Source organism: Rhinolophus sinicus, linkage group LG07 (genome assembly GCF_036562045.2).
Source record: "Rhinolophus sinicus isolate RSC01 linkage group LG07, ASM3656204v1, whole genome shotgun sequence".
NCBI lineage: Eukaryota > Metazoa > Chordata > Mammalia > Chiroptera > Rhinolophidae > Rhinolophus > Rhinolophus sinicus.
This window is the reverse complement of record NC_133757.1, coordinates 5,886,323-5,911,530: the sequence shown is the minus strand read 5'-3', so window position 1 is coordinate 5,911,530 and position 25,208 is coordinate 5,886,323. Positions and strand designations below refer to the sequence as shown.

The 25,208-nt window shown below is 41.3% G+C and overlaps 2 protein-coding genes across 4 annotated transcripts in view; one reads left to right on the top strand and one right to left on the bottom strand.

The window, feature by feature from the left end:
- EEF1AKMT2 (EEF1A lysine methyltransferase 2) overlaps window positions 1–2,673 on the bottom strand; it is a 27,288-nt gene extending 24,615 nt beyond the window's left edge. The window contains exon 1 of one of the 3 annotated variants that reach the window (XM_074338835.1): window positions 2,655–2,673. The gene's annotated coding sequence lies outside the window, so the exon portion shown is untranslated. Of the gene's footprint in view, window positions 1–24; window positions 141–343; window positions 363–2,654 lie in introns of those variants that run through there. The other 2 variants (XM_074338836.1, XM_074338833.1) reach the window with 2 other exon arrangements.
- ABRAXAS2 (abraxas 2, BRISC complex subunit) lies at window positions 468–25,208 on the top strand. The gene is made up of 10 exons (XM_019742161.2): window positions 468–832; window positions 2,637–3,249; window positions 6,893–6,983; window positions 10,316–10,352; window positions 12,535–12,601; window positions 17,720–17,910; window positions 18,763–18,882; window positions 19,395–19,479; window positions 21,004–21,118; window positions 23,013–25,208. The coding sequence occupies exons 2-10, from the start codon at window positions 3,103–3,105 to the stop codon at window positions 23,480–23,482; spliced, it is 1,323 nt and encodes a 440-aa protein (XP_019597720.2). The 5' UTR covers window positions 468–832; window positions 2,637–3,102; the 3' UTR covers window positions 23,483–25,208.

Below are 25,208 nucleotides of genomic sequence, written 5' to 3'. Positions count from 1 at the left end.
TGCTCAACCCAAACGCACAATCACCTGATCTCTCCACGTCGTGAGCAGATCTGTGAAGCATTTGGCTTCCGTCTAATTCCATTTGTGGCTGGGATTCCGCCTTGTAACTAACATTCTGCCTCTTCCGACTTGACGTCACTAGGGGCCTTGGGAATGTGTGCCCAAAGGAACGAATGCCCTACGACCCCACGCCCACCCCCCAAATACGCCAATCACGGGGATCAGAGTGTCGCGGAAGAAAGAGTGCTGAGTAAATTAAGATGCCGGGATGACTGTCACCTCCGCCCCTCACCGGGCATCTGGCCCTAACACTCCTAACCTCTGTGTGCGTCAGTTTCCTTACCTGTACCGCGCCCGAAATAGATGGTGACATGTTGTACAAGATTGCTGCCAACCAGTGAACCTGAAATTCCTCTCTCTGCCTCTTTGTCTGACTGCAGTTGGAAGTCTGCAGGACAACGGAAGAGATCTTATGCCCCCAAAGGTCTTGGGGCGAGGGGGTATCTGGAGCAGCAATGAAAGATTGGGGAGCCAATGTCCTAGGCAAGGATCTCAAAGGCCCCTAGCAAGGTTGTCTTCCAGCCAAAAGGAATGTTTCCTAGGCCACGTTTCTGTTGGCTGGGTGGACAGAAGCCCAGGAACAGCCCCTGGAGCTTAAGGACATCAACAGTTGCCTTTCCAGCTCCCAGAAATCCAAATTAGGACTAGGACTGAATGTGCATCTCCTCCTATACAAAACATTCCAGATCGTCAGGCAACCACCAGCAGTAAAATACAGTAAAAGACAGATGGGAGTCCGTGTGTACAGTGATTAAAGAACCCACGAAAGAGAGTAAGTAACCTTATTACAGAGCAATAAAACCGCCGGATGCCATAGCCAATTAGTGCTGCCCTGGTTGTTTTCATCATTTCTAGACTCTAGATGCTGGAGAAAGCAAGTTTGGATGTGACTGAGTGGGACTTAAAAAGTTTTAGGTTATAATTAAGAGGCACCCATGAAAGATAAGGCTGTCTGCAATCTGATGTCTTGCCAACACATAAGTTGTTTTTGCTGTGTGTGATGAATGCTATAAACACTTGTTGGTATCGAGCCCTGGAAAAACTCACGGTTTATACAGAGTTCCTTCTCTGGCTCCAGGATTACTCTGGCTGTTTAGTCCTAAAGGCTGTGTGGAACACCACCTCTGATCACCCAGGGCAACGAATTCTTGGTGGGGGTGGAGAAGCTCAGGCCTAGCACAGCTGCCCATCACCAGGGAGAAACCAAGATGTGCCAAGGGTCACACTCTCTCCTGCCGGGCGCCCCTTAACATGAGGCAGGAGGGAGGCTCTGCAAGTACTCTGGGTTGCCTGTCTCCTCCTCACTCTATTAATTCCTGCAGCCCGGAACCCTGCTCACCGACAGCTTCTCTGAAACTGTGCTTTCAAGGGTTCTCAACGGCTTCCCAGTTGGTAAACCAAGAGTCAAATTCCAGGCTTTACCTCCTTTGATCCTCTGTAGCTGTCAATACCACTTAGCATACCCTTCTTGAAAACCCTCCCTTTCTCCCCAGTACCACCTGCTCTTAAGTGAGCCTTTGAAAAAGGGAGCTAGGCACCTGTCACAAGTTGGACGGCCAGGTGTTGAGCCCTGGCCTTACTATATGTGACTATGGGCAAAATCCTTAACTTCTCAGGGCCTCAGTTTGCCCATCCTTATAACAAGGATAATAATAGTGACTATGGAATAGAACAGCTGTAGAGATTAAATAATTCTGTAAAATCTTATGTGCTTGATGGAGTTTGAGCCATGCAATGCGTCTAAAAATGAGTTTAAAGCCACAAAATGAGTTTAAAAACGTGTCTACTTTAAAGGGTTCTTAGGAAGATTCAATAAGTTAACCCACTGTACGTGTAAAGAACTTAGAACAGAGCCTGACGTATAATCAGTGCTCAGTAAATGTTAGTTATCGTTCTTATTGGCAACTTCCAATTCCATCCTCTACCCTCAGCTCCACACTTCTACTGCAGATGCCTAGATGTTCCTCGTTACGTTAAATTTAATCTGTTCAAAACCCAACTGCCTCGCACATCCTTCTCCGTCAGCCCCCATACTTCCCGACCCTCTCTCCTCCGTGTTCTATATTCAGGTGGCCTCTGACCGTCCCACAGACACCCGAGGCAGAGCGTCGTCCTGTCCTTCCCTCACTCTCCCTGCACAGCTCCTCCTGGTCTCCTCTGGGCTCTTGGCCCAGGGGCAGTTTTCAGTCCTGTCGCCACCACTCTACCTTCCTTTGGGTCACTCAGGCTCACAGCTCACTGGGGCCATTGCAACAGCGTCTGAGTATTTGGTCTATTTTGAAGACTGCTAACCAAGGACGGGTGTCAAGAATGATTCCAAGGTTGTCCTCGGCAACTGTCAGAAAACAGTTCTGTTTGCTGAGCTTGGAGAGAGTGTGGTAGAAGGAGTTTTGTGGGAGATGAAGAGCCCAGTTTTGGGCCAGAAAGACTGAATAATTGAAGAATAATGATTAGAAAGTTTAATTCGTCCCCTGCGTTTCCTAACGTTGTTATAGTTTATTTCCACTTTTATGTATTACTTATGTGTTTATCCTCTTTCCGTCAGTTTTCATTAAATGTGTGTTCTTTGTACCCAGAATCCAATTGCTTACTACCTTTACTGCTGCGGCTGTTTCAGTTCCAAGCACCCCAAGCCACCGACATCAGCGTCTGGACCCCGGTAATGCTGCCTTCTCTCTCCCCTGGCCCTGTGTTCTTGACGTTGCAGCCAGAGTGGTCATGTGGAACTGGAAATCATCTTACTTCTGTATCACACCCAAAACCACACAATTGCCTGAGTCATCTGACTCCTTTCATCCTCCATTGAGTGCGGCAAATGTTCGCCTTTAACACTAATAGTTTTATTTGCAAAAGGAAAGAAAAGGTTTGCGTAACTATCAAGGGCTATCCAGAGGAGGCAATGCCTGGGATGTGCCGGGTGCGAGACCCACCGGAAGGTACAGTGCGGGAGTCGTTCTGATCGCGCCAACCTGCCCTTCTCAGCCCTCGTTCCGGGGCGCTTCGGCCACCTGGCCTCACCCGCCGAAGACTTCATTTCCCAGGATGCCAATGGGCGGGGCCCGCCGGAAGGCTGTGTGCCCTCCGCGGGGCATGATGGGGGAGTTGGAGATTTCCATCATGGCGGCTTCCATTTCGGGCTACACCTTCAGCGCTGTGTGTTTCCACAGCGCCAACAGCAACGCCGACCACGTAGGTGCCGGGTCCCGCGCCGTGGCTGCTGGGGCCTCCAGCCTCCGTCTCGGGCCAAGCCGGGACCACTCGCGGCTCGCTTCCCCCACCCCCCGGGCTCCCTGGCCGACCCGAGGAGCTGGTGACCCGGGCTGCTCCTGCCCCTGGCGAGCTCCTGCTGCTCGGGACTCCTTCGGCCCCGGGTTGGGCCCCCTCGCTCGGTGCCTTCCGCCGCCCGACCGTCCTGGGACAGCAGTGTCCGGCTTAGCAAAGCTGCCCGGGGCGGCCGCCGGCAGTGTCAGGAGTCGCGCTGTGGAGACCGAGCGCCTGCCCCTCCCTGGGTGTCAGGCTTCTGGACTTGTGAGGGGACCCGGGGTCGGGACGGAGCCGAGCCGCCCGGCCCCGCCCGCTCGTCTCACAGGTTGTCGTGGGGTGCGACGAGGGAAACCATGCTGTCACTGTTCATACTTGCTAGATACGATCGTGTGTTTTCTTCACCTCGATGGAAAATGGAGAATGTAAACAGGAGTGTTAGGCGTAGGGTCTACTTGCCTTGAAGTTGCGTCTTTAGTTCCTTGGCGAATGTTCTAAGACCACGGAACTAAGTCGCAGTGAAATAGGGAAGTGATAGGCCTGCGTATGAGGGATCGGAAATACACAGGCGTTGGAGCCCACAGAGGGAGCACAGCCTGCCTGCTTCAGAGTCTTTATTTTTCGGATTTTAATGTCCCTCGCCTCTAAATGGAAAGTACTTGTGAAACCAGATAATTTTTAAAATCTGTAAACACGTGATTAATTTGCCCACCAAATTGGGGGGTTATTTTAAATGATGCTAATAGTGAATTATGCACGTTCAGTAAACAAGTGTGGAGGGTTTTGTGGTTGGCATTACAAAGCAAAATGCAGAAGAAGGAACTGGATTTGGTTTGCTGTTAGCAATCTTAGCTTCCATTAATAAAAAACTTTTTTCATAGGGAGGGGATTCCTTTAGTAAATTCGATGGCATTAAGTTAATGTACCTTTCATGGTAGAGATGAATGATAAGAATATACACAATATGGGTTTTTCCAGAGGCCGCTCCTGTCTCTGGACATGAAGGCCTTTGATACTGCAGCCAGCTATTTAATAATGTAATAAAGTTCCATATATAGGTGGTTTGTGATACTCCTAGTGTCCGTGGAATATTAAATCTGGTTTAAAGAATGCTTCTTAACCGCTCTAATTTTTGGAGTGCCTAATCTAATATCACAGTTTATGTGTAAGGCAAGATTATTTTAAAAATAAGCAGCTACCTGTTGAAAAGTGGATAGTTTTTCTACAAATCGCAGTGAGATAGCCATGTTACTTAGATTGTTACTAATTGAAGTCAAGAGCTAGCTCTTTAATATCTACACTGTGGCAAGTATGCTGCTAGACTTCATGGAAACTTTCACCAATGACAATAGTCTGTATTGTATATTACCATACCTGTTTATATTAACCTTGCTACAATTATATGTGTAGAATACTTTAAAGTAATTTCACTTTTATATATTAAAGTTGAAGAACCAAGAATTTGCTTTTGCAGTTCTGGTTTCGTCCAGGCAAGATATTAGTTTAACAGAGTTGGAGTTAGCAACCTTTTTCCATCAAGGGCCACATAGAACTATTTTAGGCTTTGGGAGCCATGCACTCTTTGTTGCAGCTACTCAACTCTGCTGTTATAGGGAGAAAACCACCATAGACAATAAGTAAATTAGGGTGATTGTTTCCAACAAACTTTATTTAGGCACATTGAAATTTGAATTTCATATAATTTTCACATCATGAAATACTATTCTGATTTTCATTTTTTCTCAACCATTTAAAGTGTAGGAAGCATTGTTAGCTTGTGGGCTATACAATAACAGGCATCAGACTGGATTTAGCCCACACACTATAGTTTGCCTACTCTTGCTATAAAGTAACAAACAATCCCAGAACAGTAGATATAAATAAGCATTCATTTTATACTTGGCTTTAGAACATCTTGATGTCACTATTCACTTTTTCAAACAGAGGACTGCAGTAGAGCTGCCAGATAAAATATAGGGCATCCAATTAAATTTGAATTTCAGATAAATAAATTTTTAGTATAAGTATATTCCAAATATTATATTAAAAATTACTTGTTGTTTGTCTGAAATTCAGATTTAACTATTTTTATCTGTTAAATCCGGCAACTCTAGATTGGACAATAGGAATCTGTAGATATGTTCTTAAGATCTAAACTTCTGTAGGAATTTTAATTTTTCACTTTGATTAAAAAACATTTTTTAACCTGTTACAAAGTTTCTCTTTTGTAGTGAGAACTTGTAACTGAAACAACTTTCATAAGCTAAAACAAGCTTCCTTAGTCAATGTTTCTCAAGTCCTAGGCACTCTTTCAGTTATGAAAGAATTTTTTTCTGAGTGGGTCTCTATATTACTCAAGTTTGCAAAATGCCCTGTGCATGATGACTTGGGAGTTTAGGACACTCCACCCCCCTAAGCCAATACAAAAGCTGTGCTATAAAGCATCTCTCCTTCCTCACCTCCTCAGATTTCTTATTCCAACTGGGAGTGTTCTTAAACTAGGAACCTTCTTTAATTGACTTAAAAGATCAACTTAGAATAGAAAGGTATATAATACAGTGCATTGTTCCAACAAATTTATTCAACGAGTATTTGTGGAACACCTACTATGTGTTAGGCACGAAGTTCGTGCTCTCTGAAGCTTACATTTTAGTGGAGGATAGGCATTTATTTGTTCATATAAATATGTGAGCAGACTCAGAAGAAAAAGAATGCAGAGTAAAGGGGTCAGAGTGCCTGGCACATGCGGTTTCCGTTATGCTGGCCAGGGAGGGCCTCTCTGATAAGGTGCCATTTGAGTAAAGAGCCTAATGGAGTGAAGGAGTAAGCCATGTGGGTATCTGGGGACAGAGGTTCCAGAACAAACTATCTGTTTACCCGCTACAGGGAAGTTATTGTGACATTTAGGGTCAATGTCCTCCAGCTGCTTGTGCTGAACATGACAGCAAGTACTGAAACAGTGGGTTAGATGCTGAGTAATCCAGAATTGATTGTGGTGGCGTGTGTTGTCCAAAGGTGCAAAATAAACTAACCTCTGCAGTTAGTAAAGAAAGGTTTTCATGTGAGTGATAGGAATCTATTTACTGAGACCCTAATTTCCACTCCAGCCTATAAAGAGCAATTAGTTGTGCTTCATTAACTTCTTTATCCTTTTATCAGTAGCAGTGTTTTTAAAACAATGAAATAAATTGCATGCTGTTTCAAGAAAACAAGCTTGGAATATTTCTGCTTTCTGAGCTTTTTTTGACATTGGTTATTAGACTTAGTATCACTTAGGTGATGAATTCACTCTACTCATTTTTACTTAAAAAAAAAACACAAGGAAGACTTGAAGGGATTAAAATAATATTTCATCTTGTATGGAATCCTTTTTTTGAACAATCCAGTTAATAGATAGATCTCAGATTGCTTTAGTCTTACTTGTTGGTTTATAGAATAGTAGTTTACATAGCAAGCTTATTTGGGTTACTGTTAAAATTATTATAAAATTATAATATCCTCAATTCCTCTTAATTCCAGTGAAAATCATCTTTATTTTTCGTCTGCAACTATTCTCTTTTATTACTTTTAGGAAGGATTTTTGCTGGGAGAGGTAAGACAAGAGGAAACCTTTAGCATCAGTGACTCACAAATCAGCAACACAGAATTTCTGCAAGTAATTGGTAAGTTGATCGCTGACCTTAGAAATACTCTTTTTGTATATCTACTGTTTGTTTGCTCTTTGACCCTTAACTGATTTTAATCTAAAAGAATAGAAGAGTATGTAGAAAACCGCTAAAATCACAATGCAAATTATTTGCTCTAACAAATGACCTGAAATGTTTTTATAAGTCAGTGTAAAAGCGTCATGCGTAGCTGTAAAGCTCTCCCTTACCCACTAAGTGGTCTGACTTTTACTGAGTTGCTATGTGCTATTGTACTTGACGGTCGCTTCAGAACCACTGTACGTCAAGTTTGCAAAGTAGGCTGTCCCCATTGCCACCATCACCTCCCACTATAATGAAAGGATGTGTTATGCTGGTCCTTCCTGGAGGGATCCGGCAAAGATGTTCACACTTATTTGCATGAGATACTTGCTAAGTCTCTACAGCCTTCTGAGGAATAACTCAGTCAATTTGGGGGGATCGGTGGGGAAGATGAAGGAGTATTTATAGAAGCAGTTACTCTCATTGGATTAGTCTCCTTTTCATAAGTAGGGATCACAGTCCTTTCAGCTTCACCTTGAGCATATCATCAAACAGCGCATCGTGATACTCAGAACAAAGCGAGGAACATTTTATTCACTCATGCAGCCAACATTGGTTGAAGTGTGAGGCAGGTGCTCAGCAAAGAGAGGAATGAATATCCAGACACATCCGTTCCTTCCAGGAGTGTGGGGAGGATAAGACGAGTGTCCACACATACCAGACAGTGCAAGATGATGCTGTAAGAAAGGGACGAAGGAAATCCCATAAGTTGGGGAGGGGGGGGAAGCTGCTAGTGGGTGAAATCAGTAAAGACGTCACAAGGAGGTGAATTATTCAGGGCCAGTGCGTGGTCCGTTCAGAGGAACACAGTGCAAAAAACTTCCAGGAGATCTGGCGTATTTCTGTGACTGAAATACAGTTTGTGTGAAGGAGAGTGGTTGGAAATACTGCTGGAAGACCAGCTCATGTGGGGGCCAAGTCGTGACCTTCAAGCCTGTTCTGATGGCCTCCTGGTATATGAACTGGGGGGCCAGGGTGAGGACTGAGATGGGGTTGGGAGAAAACAAGAGACTGAACGCTCTCCTTGAGCTGTTCTCTCATTGAAGTTTTGTTTTTTGTTTTGCTTAACTCTTTAAAATTCTAAAATAGGGAATTGGGTTTCGTTGGACATCTGTGCAGTTATTTATTGTTTGCACTTGGGCTTTCAAGTATGTCAACTATAATTTAAGATTTTTAAAAATCCATATTAGAAAATGTAGACCAGGGACTCTGGAAAACCTGGATTGAAAGGCCAAGCATTAGGTAAAGTGCCATGAGTAGTATTCCATACCCGTAGTGGGAAGACATTTTCTGGCATAGCTTAACTTCCAGAATAGGATGTTTTAAGTAAAATAAATGGACCAAATGTATTATTTTTTGAAAAATGTCTGAATCCATGCACAGGCACCTTTATCTGACTCTGTACAATAAGGAGGAATTTGTGTAGAATATCACGTTTTGGACACAAAGTGTCTGCATAGTGTTTTGAATGCATGTTAATTTTATTTTTTAATTTTTTATTGTTTTTTCATTATTATTTTTTACATGTTAATTTAAAAAGTTGTGCTAACTTACTAGAAGCAGAGCTGCCACCCTTAGTTCTAGGAAGGAGACACCAGGATAGTTTCCTTAGTTAATGAGATGATGTCGTGGCAGTTACTGGAAAGAATAGAAGGAGGAAGGAGAGGAGCTGCTCAGCTCACCCAGCAGGAGGAGAAGCAGAGATCAGATGAGCAAGAACAGCAGCCCCTCCCGGTGGGGCTTTGTAAAGACGTGTGTAGAGGCGCCACTCGTACATGAAGAGGAATCGACCGTGTGGGTGAGCTCTGGAGGCGTGGGCAACTCTGGGGTCCCAGGCGAGGCTGCCTTTGCCTCTGCCTCCTACCAGAGGGCCACCTGTCAGCTGATGCGCCCGCCAACTTCATTCGGATCTGCAGCTTTAGTGTGTTTGAGACCATCATGTTGTTTCTCCACGGCGCGCTTAGATATTGCAAAAAATCTTGTGTGAGAAGGCTTTCACTTCTTCAGGAAACACCACATGCTATCCAGAGCGTATCGTTAGTGTGCTTCTAATCCAGGTTGTAAATCATGAAGGAAGTCTGCTGGGGCGGATTGATGACAGGAGGTGTATTTAGAGTTCAGAATTTACTCTAGGGATTTTCTTAAACAAAATATTCTTTCCTTTAAAGTAGATGATGCGCTTTCTTTCTTTTCCCTGAACTTTAGGTAGCGATTTTGCTACAGATGTTCCACATTGTAATTGCTAAAAGTATCTGAAATAACTTATGAGGGTATACTGTATCATTTTTGGTGATAAAAGAAGGAAATGTTTCTAGATGTTTCCCCCTAGAGGTTTTCTTCTTTGTATCACTATGTCAACAGCCATTCTAGGCAAATGAACTTTTCTTTCCTGTGGAAGTATTGCATCTGTGTGTGTGTTTTGGCAGCATTACTAGCAGTACAGACACTAAGCTCCCCATGTCTTTTAGGGCTGTGGTTTAATTTTAATTGAGTTAAGATCGCAGCCTGTAACTCTGGGCTGTGACATTTTAAACAGCAGGTAATGAGTTTTTGTCCAGGAGAATGTTATTAATAGAACTGAATGGTTAATTAGTCTCATGGTCTTATAAAGCATCCCAGACCCTAAGCCCCCTGGTGAGGTTGGAGAAATTATTCACTCTGGTTAATCACAGCAATCTTTTCAGAAGCCGATAGGGTCTGCCTTATAAATAACATTTTCCCTTGGTGCTAGCCATCTTTGAAAGGGTTAATAGACTTCCAAAGTTTCCTCCGTTCCCCTTCAAAACACCTGGTCCAAGTTGTCATGAGTCGTTGCTGCGTTATTGATGGAAGGATGGTCAAGGCCCTTCTCCCCCCAAGCTGTCCTCACAGCCTTTATGCACCTTGATGAAATGCTTCCAGTCAGTGGTTACCTTCTCCTCATGTGCTTTGTGTAAATAAGGGGGATTGAGTAAGGGCTCAACAGTTGCATGTTCCTGAGAACAAGTTTTCAGACGCCTGCTCGTCATCCAGGGACAAAAGGAAGCAGAACGTTCGTTCTCCAGTTTTCTTTGTTCTGAGAATGTTTCCCTGAGTTGAAATGTTAAGAAGACACACTGCCTTCACTACTGTACACACAGCACCTATTTGGGAGACAAAACTATCATTTTATTGCCTGAGATTTTGGCTAAAAAAATTCCTAGGCTATTTCATAATTGCCTGTATTTTACATGAGTTAACTAAGATGTATTTTCTCTTTCTAATTACAGAAATCCATAACCATCAGCCTTGTTCAAAACTTTTTAGGTAAGTCATATCCTTCTTTATTGCTTTTAGTTCTTATTAAAATATTAATTGATTAAAAACTAGTGGATTTAGGCTGGTAGCTGATTATGGCTGTGAAGTCACAAATACAACTGAGGGTATCCAAACTCACTTATTCACTGAGTGCCTGGTGTGTGGGTCAGTGTGTTAGGTGAGGAAGGGGAGGTGGACGCCTTGCATGCCTGGATTTAGAGTGGAAGCCGCCTACCTAGCAGCCTCCCCAGCAGGAATATGGAGAAGGAAGTACATGTAGATAAAGTAATTTACAGGTGTTTTAGAGAGAAATAAAAAAATGGTCAGTATTTAACTTGAAAATGCAAGGAAAGAAAAAAATAAAACTTTTTTCCTGTGTTTATTTAAGTTGATATCCACCAGTTGCATTATATGACCACCTAAAGGACAGAAAGAAAAAGCTGGGAGGAGAGATATTCAGAAGGGAGAAAGCAAATGACAGACACATGTGGGGAGGGGTGAAGGTGAGGGAGAAAAAGGCCAGTATTTCCACACACAGGACTTCTGCTCCCCAAACCACAGCCCAGGCCTCTGCCTTCATTCTTAGCTCCAAATCCTTCTACCTGATGGCTGGTCTGCTGATGTTGACTCGGTTTGTCTTAGAACTCCCTGTGCCCTATTCTTCTGCCTTCCCAGAAGCCCGGCCAGTGCTTTCCTTGCAATGCTGCCCACACTAGTTCAGTTCAGCATTCCTGGTCAACACTTCCTTCTTTAGACACCTGCCAACTCCTTGCGCCTGGCTGTTCCTGCTGTGTGTTGCCTGCGGCCTTCACCCTGACCACTCTCCCATTCTCAGCTGGCCCAAACACCCAGCCTCCTTGCACCCAAAAGCCCCTGGGGACTTATGTCAGGTTCACCCCCCGACACATATACACACCAACCTTCTCATGATTTCAGAGGATTGGCATCCTGGCAGATGGCTACCTGTGGGCGAAGCCTCAGAGTAGCTGAGAACCTCATCTCTTTTAGATTTACACGGAACTGAAAGAGGAATGGGAGGACAAGTGACCCGCGGTTCATTTGAGAAGACTCAGAGCAGATGAAATGACTCAGGCCCTGGTTCCCACAGTGCCTCTGTCTGGCCCTTGAAAGTGTCCAGCTCGGACCTGATTATCCAGAGCTTTGCTAAGCATGCCCTGCTTTGTGCTTCTCAGGGATTCCTTACAACAGTCAGCAAAGTCATACCAGAATGAGAATCTAAGCTTAAATCCTAGACTCATCATTCTTAGAGCTGAAAGAAACATCTATCTATTCCAAACCCTTTAGTTTGCAGAAAGGAAACGGAAGTCAGATAGGTTAAGAGACTTGCTGAAGATCATACAGTGAGAAGCAGAACTGAGCTGGAGGTGGTATCACCTCACTCCCGAATCAGTGCTTTTACTGCGTCCTGCCTTATAACGCCTGGGCTTGTGGTGGTGCGAGGAGGGGAGCTGCAGGGGCCTTCCTAAAACCGAGACCAGTGGTAGAAAAGCCCACACACCGTTAGGCCTGGATTGCTCACCACAGGCTCCTGGTTAGCTTCGTCTATTTCAGGCATGAGTGCGTTAGATTTGAAGCTAACCAGACCTGGCTTCAACTCTTCCATCTACCAGATCTATGATTTGGGCCAGTGTCTTTACCTGCAAAAATGGGAATACAACTTGTGACTTGTCAGGCTGATACCTGACAATACTAATACCTCCCAGCATTGAGGCAAGAAGGAAGTGAAGTCACGTGAGGAAACATGCCTCTGGGTTTCTTGTTAAGCATTCAACAAATGTCCATCTCCCTTCATCTCTCAGAAAATGAGCTCCTGTGTTCTTTTATTCCCCCCGCCCCATAAGTAATTGATACTTAGAAACAATGAAACATGTCACTGACATTTGAAACCACGTATTTTGTAATTACTTGCTATCAGCACCTCCCACATGTGGAAGTAATAGGCTTTGAATGTAACAGTCTCTTGAGTATTCTTTGATGCTTCAGATAACTCATATCAGTAAAGCATTTAGATTGGTTTCTCTTTATACACCTCTTGAAGACAAGCAATTATATCTTTATCACCAACTTTTAGGGTTAGATGACCCATAGACACATGTAGCTAGTATATCCACGTCACAATACCATGTGATCTTAATACAATACTCTTTTCTCTTTTTAAAAAAAACAACAGTTTTTATGACTATGCAAGCAAAGTTAACGAAGAGAGTTTGGACAGGATTCTTAAAGATCGGAGAAAGGTATGTTCTGATTTGGAAATTGCTCCTTATCTCGTCACCCCAGCTTAAATCCAGAAAGAAATGTAAATGGAACAATGCAATTTGATGTTAATGTATGAGACTTCTGTTAACTTGAGTAGATTTTAAAGATAAATTGCAGGCATCAGACAATGTTTAAAATATATCAGTAGAAAAAAAATTAATATTTATAGTATGATTCCATTATGGAAAAATCAGAAGAAGAAATAAAAAGGAACTATAATCTGAAAACTAAAAATAGTTGAGTTGACTCTGGGTGGTTCTGTCTTTCTACTTTGTAATTTTAAAAATAATATTTTAGATATTTAATACACATGAAATAATTATATTATAATTTCTACCCTGGTACATAAATTCCGAAAAATAGATTGGTTATTCAGCCATCGCTTGAGGAAAAAAAGAACCAATAAAAGTTTTGAACTTGTCAAACAGAAAACAAAATGCCTTTGTTTAGAAGCACATGTTATAAAAAAGCTTTTCCGAGATGACCTGTGGATAGAAACCTCCGTGCAGTGTGGGACTTGGTCCCTGGGGTGTCAGAGGAAAGGGGTCGGGACGCAGAGTGCAGTGTTCGGGACTGTCTTAGTCGCTGTACCCCTGTTGGATGTCAAAGCAGAAAGAAGAGCAGGTAAGGTGACAGGCAGAATGCAGGTGTAGGAGACAGGTCAGAAGAGAGAACACATGGCTCTGTGGGTGAGAACAACCTCAGGCGGTGCTCAGTACGGCAGAATCTGACCCAGGTGTCTGCCCACCTGGGACAGGGAGTGAGCGCAGCCGCAGGCATCGTGGCTCGGCTCTCATTTTCAGCGACTTGCCCAAGAGCATACGTTCCAGACTCTCAGCAGTCTGTCTTTCCTCTCCCAGCCACTGCCTTACCTCCTCATTCCATTTATTTTCATATTTTAGATAATTAATCTTTATTATACTTTATAAACTAAAATTTGTTCCATGAAAGTTCTTATTGGAGCACAGTTTTGTAGAGCACTCACTACATATTAAAAGTACCAGGAAGTATTTTTTTAAAATAGATGAAAAAATGTAAAGTGAGACAAATGAATAAAGACCATCAAGAGGAAATTCACAAAAGAAAAATGAAATCCACAAATGGCCAAGAAACAAATGAAAAGATGTTTAACCTTGCAAATGCAAATTAAAACAACGTGACACTATTTTTTTGCCCACCTGATTGGCAAAACTTCAAAGGATTGTTAATATACAGTGTTGGCAAGGCTACGGGAAATGGGTAAGCCGTAGTTGGTGGGAATGTAAGTTGATACAGACATTTAGAAGGAGAGTTTTGCAGTGACAGAATTCTAAATATGTAATGCCCCGTCTAGGAATCTGGCCCAAGTAAATAATGGCATCTAGGCACAAAGACATGAAAAACTGGCATTATTGACCACTTAACTCTGTGCCAGGGCATGTTTTAAGCACTTTCCAGGTACTGATACGTTAATCCTTGCAACAGCCTTGTGAGGTAAATTGCTGTTACTGTCATCCCATTTTACAGTTGAGGCAACTAAGGTTAAGGTCACTAGCAAGTAACGGAGTCAAGGCTTAAACCCAGCAGTCTGGCCTCTTAATCCCGTGTAGACGGACATCTTTGCTTAATGGTGAGACTCTTGAAAGCAACCTAAATGTCCACCAGTAGGGAATGATGAAGTAGATTATGGTGGTACTTCCATACTATGGGCTATGAAGCCGTCATTACAAAGAATAAGAAAGGTTCTCATGTAATGACATAGAAAGAGCTCTAAATCAATGTTAAATGAAAACAGAAGTATTATAATTTGGGCCTATTTTATGTGAAAACAAAAGTCTGAATGAGTGTTTAAATGTACAGATAAAGATCTGGAAGGAAGCCAACCAAACTGACAAGTGGGTACTTTGGGAGGGGAGCACTGCTGATGAAGAGACTTGATTTGATGTTTTGTTTTGTTTTGTTTTTAACTGTATTTTATAATTGAAAAGAAACAGAAAAAAAGGACTCCACTATGTAAACTACTATGTAGCTTTTCCAGTAGTAGAATAGGGACACATTTGCAAATTAATTTTGGTGATTTAACAGAGGATTTGCTGCTTTGAGACATAGGAGACCAATCATAGGTTGTTATCTGGAGCTAACTTTCCTTTTCCTGGGGCCGAAAGTCTCAAAAAGTTCAAAGTTGATCTTCAGTTTTGATTTTATATATCTTTGTGCTAAAACAAATATTTATGTTTTCCTTGGCAATTAAAGATACCAGTTTGTTTTTTCAATTTATTTGGAAATTATGTTTTCTTTTCCATGGTATTTGTTAAGGGGAGGAATTATATTTTATATTTCATTCTATTTCCTGTGGCATCTTATACATAATATGAACTCTTTGAGGATTTTTTCAGCAATCCAAATTTCCAGCACAAAAGCAAAGATGATATATAATATTTAGATGACTGAAAAGCATTATAGTTGATTCTAGTTAGGGTTTTTTCCCCTAGGAATGGTACAATATTGTATCTTCACCTCAAAAGGGTTATTGTATTACTATGTTTGAAATGTTAGGCTTAGATACATGTGTACTTTAAACAGGACCTAATGTACAGAAAATATTTTATTACTCTCAACTCTTAAAGAAAGTGATGATGGGAACTTTTAAAAAATTAACTCTTTTCTAGGCAGGCTTCAAATCTAATATTTAATGTAAAATTCTAAGAGTTGAATGAAAATTATTAGTAAGTTGAACTCATAAAACAAATACATAGTAATTTAAAAAGTTCTCTGAGTCCTAGAATTATCCATTAGAAAACAAGCTAATAAGCATTTTTGTCGCAATAGCATTTAACATATAAAATATGTAGAAACATGTTTACTAAGAAAGTATGGCTTTCAAATAGAAAAGCTACAACATTGTTAAAACATTAAAAATTTATGTTAGGCTTCACACAGAGGCTAATGTTTTGGGTATGAAACTCCCAGTAGGTGCAGTGTGGTCGCCTGCTGAGTTACTTACTGCTCTTGCCGAGTCCACATTGTGTACAAAGTTTTCAGAAGCCTCAGGTTGGGGCTAAGGCCGAAAAAGCAAGTGACAGGAGGTTTTATGCCTTCTGAAAGCATCTCCTTTGAAATAGATAATAATAAATATAACTGCCATCTTAATATCATCCTAAGGCCCTAGACACAACCTAACAATGACAAATGTAAGTGAATGCCTAGCTTAGAGAGTAAGGGGGAACGTCTTCGTGAAAGACTGTCCGTGAAACTTCAGCAGAGAGGTTTTGGGGAAATTCTTCATTGTGGCCAAGCATCTTACCTTCCGTTGCTCGGAATGATGGGAGCATGCTTTCTAGCAAAAATCAGATGAATAAGTTGGTTACTACCAGTTGATACCCAAAATACATTTATAAGGTTCCCCGTGTCTCAGAAAATACAAATAGATTCAAACAATTAGAATCCGCAGAAGTAAAAAGCATACTCGTCCGGTAGCCACCTACCAGAGTCTATTTATCAGTGAGTGACTCATGAGAGCCAGTGTGCCCAGGCGGCTCAGGTCTTCCCAAGGATGGAGAGGGCGTGTGAGACTCGTCCTGTCCAGCAGAGGCACGAGACCAGTGTTCCATGCAGAGAGCTGAGACTTCGAGCTTAACATGCCGTGTTCTTAGACAGCGATAGCTCCAGCCAGTTGATAGTTTCTCTTACCCTTTTTTTTTTTCAAAGAAAAACTACTTTTCACTTTTTATGACCACCATTGTGTGACTAATGTGGAATTTTAACGTTAATGTACAGTGGAAAAAGACAGGGTCCAGATCTTGGCTGTCACTCATTAGCTCTGTGACTTTGGACAGAACATCTCTTTTAAAAGATTTATACTGTCAGAAATGCTTGGGTTTTCTTTTTATTTCAAGACTATCAGAATTAATTGCTTGACCATGCTTGGAAGTCATGCATTTATGTTCAGTAGTCCTGAGGGCAGGCACTATTTCCTTGTTCCCTGGCGTTCCCTGCAGTGACCTGAACTCAGTGGAGAAAACGTTACTCACATCCCAGGGGATTGTGATCGTTAGTGAAAATACTTGTGACAACGTTAGCTGGGGGCTTGGCGCAGGGGCTCAGCAAAGGCGCGTTCACTTCCTTCCTACATGAAAGTGCCAAAACATAATCTAAATTTACAGTTAATTTCAATATGACACGAACAATTTTAAACTACCTTTACTTCTTAAGACAGAATTTTCACTCAGAGTATATTTCAAAGAAAGAAGCCACGTAAGATTATCCTTCTAATGAAGAATTAAGATAATTTGCTCTACAACAGGGATTTCCAAACTTTAGTATGCACAAGGAAAAAACCTCAAGGGACTTATCTTAAATTCAGATTCCAAGCTGTACCCGCAGAGGTTCTGATTCTGCAGGTTTGGGTGGGGCCCGGGAGCATTTTTGCAAGCTCCCAGATGTGTCTTAGGTCATCTGTCTTCCAGATGGCCCACAGACCACATTATGAGAACTGTTCTTCCAGAGAACATACCAGTTTCATTCACTTAGCCAGTTTAATTAACCTGTAGTTAGAACTGACAGAGCTAAACTTTACCAATGACTGTACTGAAGTATAATTGCCATACTATGAGCTGCACATATTTACAGTATGCACTTGGAGAAGTTTTGATATATACCCATGAAACCGACCATATCAATCACTGCAGTCTCCTTGGGCCCGTTTTGAATCCCTCCTCCCCCTCCTGAGTCAGGCACTGGTCTGCTCGATCTGCTTTATGTCATGATAGATTAGTTTTCGTTTTCTAGAATGTTACATGAATAGAATTCTGTTATTTACACACAGACACACACACACACTTTTTTTTTTTTGCCTGGCTTTTTTCCCTCAGCATATTTATTTTGGAATTCATCCGTGTTGTTTGCAGCAGTAGTTCCTGTTTATGACTGAGTGGGAGTCCAGAGTGTGACTACAGCACTGCTTACTTACTCAGTCACCTGTTGCTGGGCAGTGGGTTGTTTTCAGTTTTGAGCTATGGCACAGAAAGCTGCTGTGGATATTTGTGTACAAGCGTCTTGCCACCTCCAGAACTAAACTTGTAAGACTTCAGGTAACTTTTCACACTTCTTTTCTGCAGAAAGTTATTGGGTGGTACAGATTCCGGCGAAACACGCAGCAGCAAATGTCGTACCGAGAGCAGGTTCTCCACAAGCAGCTCACGCGCGTCCTCGGGGCGCCCGACCTCGTCTTCCTGCTCTTCAGCTTCATCTCCACCGCCAACAACTCCACTCACGCTTTAGAATATGTCCTCTTTAGACCAAATCGAAGGTAAGGGAAGCGTTCCCAGCAGCTTCATGTAAATAGGAAAGATGCTGGTACAAGTGACTGAGATTTATGACTCTGAAAATGTGCATTTTATAGCATCTTTAAAGAAAAGCTTTTATAATTCTCTTTTCGCTAGTTTTCTTTGTAGTTAGAGAAGGTATTTTCCTGTCAGTTGTATAAATTAAAATTGTTTTTGAATCAAGAAGCATTAGCAAAACATGTTAATTATGCCTAAATTCTTAAAGGAATGAACATCTGGAAATCATCATTTGCTTCTCCATAATCCATTATGTAGAAATACAGTTTTATTGCTCTGGAAGTCTGAGTGTAATTTTAAAACATAGATTTCAAAGACAGAATTGTAAAATTGATCCACCTGCTGGTTAATGAGGGTTTTGCATTGTGAACTTGTTAAAGCAAAAATAAAAAATAATCCTACGACTGTGGTGTCTGTTGTAAACAACAGAAAGGTTTTCCTCCGGAAAATTCACTTGTAATAGAATACATTAAATTGACATCAGTGAAAATAATTATTAATTGTTAAATAGCCATTTGCAAGATTTCATTAATTAATCGATTAGTAGCTATTTCTTAAACATTTACAATCTCCTCAGCACTCTGTCATCACTGTGGGGGCGCAGCAGACGTATCAGACATGACCTCTGCCCCCGGGGAGTTTACAGTCCAGTTTCTCCTTTCAGGGAAGGGCAAAAGTTGCTAATTCGTGCATCCTTGTGTTGTCTGTGGAAGTGAAGCCTGTTAGTTCGCCAATGCAGACTTGGATTCCTGTTGCCAAAACCCATTCTCCAAGCAGAGCGGTGCTTTTAACATGATCTCCCTCAATCTTCCCCACAGGTATAATCAAAGGATATCCCTTGCTATTCCCAACCTCGGCAACACCAGCCAGCAAGAGTATAAAGTGTCTTCAGTGCCAAATACTTCTCAAAGTTATGCCAAAGTTATTAAAGAACATGGGTAAGTGGAAAGGTCAAATGAAAGTGCCTTCTTGTCTTTTGTTAATATTTAAAAGGTTTATGGAGAAATGTGAAATCACGTTTGCTATAATTGATATTGAAAAATGCAGTGAGCTCATTCTCTAGAGCACCATTACTATATATCTAAATTTTATTCTTATTGAAAAGATAGTTTACTTTTATCATTACTTTTTTTATGTATCATTTGCCACAATTTTTTTTTTTGTAATTGATATAAAAGTTTGGACAGAGTGTGTCTATTTCTGACATTCTGAAACCTAACTGTGGTCGCTATAAAATGGATAGCTTTTTATTGTTTTTTAAATTGTCTTAGTCACGCGGGTCCTTTTTCCTCTCTCTCTTATAATTCTAGTAGTGTGGGCATTATTGCTGAGACATTGTCACCTAGGAGTTGCAGCATTTAAGTGTCAGATGAAGGTAGAAGTGATAGGAAAATGCCTTTCAGGTTTATAGCAGTTATAATAACTTTGTGACATCTTTTTTGTCTTCCAGTACTGACTTTTTTGACAAGGATGGAGTAATGAAAGACATCAGGGCGATTTATCAGGTTTACAATGCACTTCAGGAGAAAGTGCAGGTAACTGATGGATTTCCTAGTTTTCATCCTATTTGTATTGCCCACATGCTTTTAATTCTACTTTTATTTTTGGTCATCTCCCAACTGACAAATGAATTGTGGTCTGCAAGTCAGAACGTACTTTCCCAAAGTAACGTCAGGTGTGTATAGTAGTTACCCACAGCAGCCTTCAAAGCCTGTCTCACTCACTATGTGCCTCAAGTACAGTGTTAATATCACTACTTTCAGTACTTGGGACCCCATTTATAACAGTGTTTTTCCTGGGGAATGTATCTGCGTTTAAAGAAGGATTGCTAAGAACACCACTCGCATCAGTTGTATGCTAAGGAGAGACACATCACAGCCACCCTGCTTCCTGCCTTCTGGTTCACTCACTTTGCCCCCAGTGCCTCGGTCGAGAGGGGGTGTCACAGGGAAGCCTGTTTATTCCTAGTCATTCACACAGCCAGTATGTATGGAAACGTCTCCTCCGAGCCAGATACTGAGCCAGGCGCTAAGAGTACTTTCCCACGTTCTTCTCTACACCCTGAGAACAAAGAAGGCTTTGAGGACAAGGAGGAAAGTAGTGGATGGAGCTGAGGAAGCCCTGCCAGGCCTGGAGAAAGCCTCACTTTGGGGAAGAAGGCCCCGAGGAATAGAGGGAGGAAAGAGGGTAGCCATTGAGAAGGAGGAAAGCAGCCTGGGTTCAGCCTGGGGCGAAAGAAAGCATCCAACAGGCAATTCCTAGTGTTGGTGTTCCAGATTCGGGTCGTGGTACACCCAGCAGTATAGGGAACTTCATGCAGCCTCACTGGTGACCGGCCTGCTTTCCGGAGATTTCTGGTATTTCTGCTATGGAAGGAAAGTGCAATGAAAACAGCTTTTTGTCCTGAATTCATGACCATGCTCTTTTTAGACTGTCAGCACTGCCTAACGGACTTCAAGGTGGCTGTGCTACATTTCATTGCCAATTGAATAAGGCCTGCTCTGAGAACACCAGTATCTCATTCGCATCACGTATGAATGCTTAAATTACGTAGATGTAATCTCAAACAGTTATCTTTTATTAAATCTTGACTCTGCAACTTTCTTTTTTGGCTCTCCCTAATTAGAAGTAGTTTCTGTTAAATAAATCTTTTTGTGTGATCTGATTTGTGATTGTTGGTTGTAAATAAAAGTTGAAAGCATCTCATTCCTGTCTTATCTTTTGTTTGTCCTTTAAACTGGTATCAAAAATTCTTTTCATGTCAATAAAAATGAGTAATCCCAGGAAAGTAGAAATCTTTCCCATCTTAGCCTTATTTTTCAAGAATTTATAAGCTACATAATGTAATCATCTGAACACAATTAAGAAAGCAAGTCAGTGTATGAGAACAGCACTGGTCTCCTGAACCTTCATGGATTTGTCTCCCTTATGTATCTGCTGTTTTTAAGTCGATCAAGCACCTGGGCTTTTCCTAGGGTTGATTCCTAACCACTGCTCTATTGCTGGAATGCCTATGCTTGGATATGAAACTAATGCTCTTGTTCTCATTCTTCCCTCAGGCAGTGTGTGCAGATGTAGAAAAGAGTGAGCGAGTTGTTGAATCTTGTCAGGCAGAAGTGAACAAATTAAGAAGACAAATCACTCAGAGGAAAAATGAAAAGGAGCAAGAAAGAAGTGAGTTTCCTATTACTCTTACCATTCAGTAGCAGGGGAATGTCTGGTTTTCAACATCAAATTATACGATAGACTATATGAATCCTTCTACACTCATTAAGCTCCAAATTGGGCCGTTTGGGAGCGGGCACCCACTTGTCTTCACGCTTTTCCAGAAGAGAAGTACTGATTTTTCATGGTATTCTTCTCAAGTCTCTGAAACTGGAAGAAAAAGAAGACCAATGGTAGAAAGGCTGAAGCAAGTTAGAATAAATCCTAAGAGTGATCGATGCAGACTTGGGCATATGTTGACTACTGTGATCTACTTACAGGGGATGTGATGTTTCTAAGTTACCCCAGGCCTGCCTATTACAGCCACATAAAGGCGCCACTTAAAATTCTTTTAACTTTATATTTGATTCATAGTCAGGGTCCCAATAAAGGCTTTAAATGTCTGTTCATTGGTAGCTGTGCATGAATAGATACCATTAAGCTAAGGAACCAGCTGGTTGAATGAGAATTAGACCCAAGAATCTATGAAGCACGGTTTAACAGACAGGTTTGCTACAATGCCACCAGATTTAACACGTAAGTAAACTTTATAAAACGTATAAAGTTTTATAAATATCAAAGTTTTAAAAATACCAAGTGTAAAAGAGAGAAGGGTATGACTAACCTTTTCTAATTTAATAAGAATATTTGCAAACCAATTAAAAGGTAATTTATATTTCCAGGTAAATGATATTCATTTCTACTGTCACAGTTTTCTAGAAATAATAAGAAATGCAGACAGGGATTTAGGCACAAGAATGTTTATCACGACCGTATAATTCTAAAGTCTTGGAAACAACCTATTGAAATAGTTGAATGAATTTTGCTGTGTCTATATGGTGGGATACTGTACAGCCATTGAAGTGAGTTTTCTAATGACGTGGGATAAAGCCCAATATATAATCTTCAGTGAAAGCACTAGGATATAAAATGGTATAAACGTGATCTCAGGTAAGTTTAAAACACGCACACACACACACACACACACACAAGGCTGGATAATAAAAGTGGAGTTCAGGAAAGAAGTCGGGGGCCTGATACCTAAAGTTTATGTTTTTTAACCCCAAATCTTGTGCTCTTTTCACCAAAATTCTAACAGTGTTATCTGGGTGATAGAATTGTGGGAGGTTTTAATTTCTTCTTATTCTTTTCTGAATTTTGTAAGAGTATGAAAATGTACTTTAAAAACACTTAAAGGCTGTTGACTCATAGCTATGGGGCTATTTCAGAGCATTCATAAAAATGTGGTGAAATTATGGCCTAGCACCTGGAAAAACGGGCGACCTAGCAAAGGGCTCTTAAAGTTCCAAGGAAAAAAGAGGTGTCTGCATGTACTGTGACGGGTAGTTGAAAAGAAGTGTGTTTTTTGATGTGCGGTTTGCCAAGGAAAAAACTCACGTTCAAACGACTTCCAAGAATGGTCAGGAGTGTTTATTTCATCCTTCTGTCCCCACAGCATTTGAGCACAGTCAGCAAAGCAGCAGGTGAAGGAAACAAACAGCACAGGGATTAGAGTGAAAAGACCTGCACTTTTGAATATCCGGCCCCTTCTTCTCGTTCCCTTCATGAAGTCACAGCCTTTTTGAACTCTGGTTTCTTTGCCTATGTAATGGAAACAATAATGTTAATAATAATGACAGTAATACTTCAGAAGGCAGTTTTGAGGCTTACATAAATGAAGGTGTAGAAAAATATTTTGTAAATAATAAAGTACTATGCAAATATAAAACAATTAATAGTAATAATCAATTTCACTGTTTGATGGCTATTTTCCAGAATATTCCGTTTTAACTGTTTAATGCATTGAAATGCACAGGGGGGAAAATACGGAAAGTGTTACAGTTTTCTTCCAATTTTCACCTAGGATTGCAGCAGGCAATGATAAGCAGACAGATGCCGTCTGAAAGTCTGGAAGCAGCGTTCAGCCCTCGGACGCCCTATTCTGGGTTTGCAGCTGAAGGTAGAAGTTCACTTGGAGATGCAGAGGCCTCTGATCCTCCTCCCCCTTATTCTGATTTTCACGTAAACAATCAGGAAAGTACTTTGAGCCATTCTCGCATGGAAACTAGTGTCTTTATGCCTCGACCTCAAGCTGTGGGCTCTTCCAGTTATGCTTCCAGCAGTGCCGGACTGAAGTATCCTGGAAGTGGAGCAGACCTTCCTTCTTCCCAGAGAGCAGCTGGAGACAGTGTTGAGGAATCAGACGACAGTGATTATGAAAATTTGATTGACCCCACAGAGCCCTCTAATAATGAATACTCACAGTCAAGAGAGTCTCGACCCATGACACATCCCGACGGGGGCTCCAGGAACACTCAGACCTCCCAGATTTAACTAAACAAAAGAAACTCTCCACTTAGCACTGTTTTCTTAATTGCTTATTGAGAGAGTTTTTTGAGGACTTACTCTGGGGGGAGAACTGCTTTCTCGGATCCCGGGGCTCCCCAGAGAGCCCTTGGGCACAGAACCTGGAGGGGCCGCACATCCCTGGGGCCTCACCTGCGGACGCGGTGGCAGGTGTCACGACAGAATCATTAAGATAATCAAATTGTCCTAATTCTGGTGCGATTCATGGATGTACTGGTAAATTTAGGCAGAGTGAAACTTATCAAAGTAGTTTCTGTTCTTTAAAATAAATTGGAAATTAGAGACTAAGCACAATTAGTCTATAAATGTTCTAGAAATCAAAAACTTACCTCTTGCACTATCATGCCTTGAAATTTACTTTTTCAAAGGGAAACAAGTTTAGCAGCAGCCTTCAAAGAACCTTCTTTCTATGATGAGCCAAATTCATCTTTGCCAGAAAAGAAATTTTGATAATTCCAAGAAGCCTGATTGGAACAAATCGGATATACCTTCTCTTGTCTGCATGACTTTGTGAGATCAAAAGAGAGGGCTTTGTTTCAACGTTTTTCTACTAGCCTGATATGTATTGTCACTTAAAATGGTTGCCTTTAAAAAAAACAAACACGTAGAAATACTAATTACCAGTAAGTAATCATCCAAATAAGTATGTCATAAAATAAATTACTTGTTTTTCTTTTGTGGAATTACAGTGACTGCTATGTTGCACTAACCACATATATGGTCTCTGGTCTGGAGGCTTAAATGAAGGACACACAGCAGTGGGTAACGGAAAGGAGTCATGTGCCAGGCCTGAGTTTTATGATGGACAGATTCCAGACACTGGATTTAGCTGAGTTCATACGTAAGGGATATAACTCATTCAGATCTTCTGACAAAGCCTAGTGTTAGTTTTATTTGTGGAGGAAAGACATTTAATAAGCTGTTTGAGGATCTTGGTGAATAAAGACTCATTTTAAATCAGAATAACCATACTTTTTTTTTTTTTTAAGTTGCCATTTGGAGGATAATTGTGGAATGTGTAGAAATTTCCGGTTGGGATACCCTTATGTTTTTATTTAATTACTGCTTGTTTTCTAGTTTTCCCCAGAATGTGTGAAACCACTAAAGACTTCTTTGAGCATTTTACGCTGTTGGTTTGGAAATGACAAGACCGACCGTTTATGTGGAGGTCAGCCCCCCAAGTTAATGCTTTGGAGTAGAACTGCCTTTCCTTTGGACTAGTGAAAACCGGGAAGAATAAGGAAGTTGTCAAAGAGGTGTAAACCAGGTTCTGAAAAAGTAGTTTCATTTTATAGGAGGAAAGTTGACTCACTGAGCTCCAGTTCAAATACTAAACTAGACAGTCTAATATGGACTAAAAAATGAAATGCTGAAACTGCCGTTCTTTCCATTAGCCACTCTGTGGGGTCCGTATTTCATTCCTCTCCCAGTTTTGTTGGTCTTCTACTACTGCCATTTGGTTTGAAATGTTGCAGACCACTTTATCTGCAAATGTGTTCCCGTCTTATCCGCTACCTACTAGCAGCTTCAGCACCATTGTGAATTTACTTTTTTTTAAAGTGCCATCACCATCTCCTCTGTTCATATTTTGACATTCAGGAATATATTTTTATTTTTATGCCATACTGAAACCTACAATGTATATCAGACAAAGCAGTTAAATGTGACAATAAAAACTTATTTAATCATGGTA

Bases quoted from the DNA above. Each gene is read 5' to 3' on its own strand.
- ABRAXAS2 (XM_019742161.2), top strand. From the start codon at position 3,103: ATGCCAATGGGCGGGGCCCGCCGGAAGGCTGTGTGCCCTCCGCGGGGC. The intron at 3,250-6,892 runs GTAGGTGCCGGG...TATTACTTTTAG, and splicing joins CCAACAGCAACGCCGACCAC to GAAGGATTTTTGCTGGGAGA. The intron at 17,911-18,762 runs GTAAGGGAAGCG...TCTTCCCCACAG, and splicing joins CTCTTTAGACCAAATCGAAG to GTATAATCAAAGGATATCCC.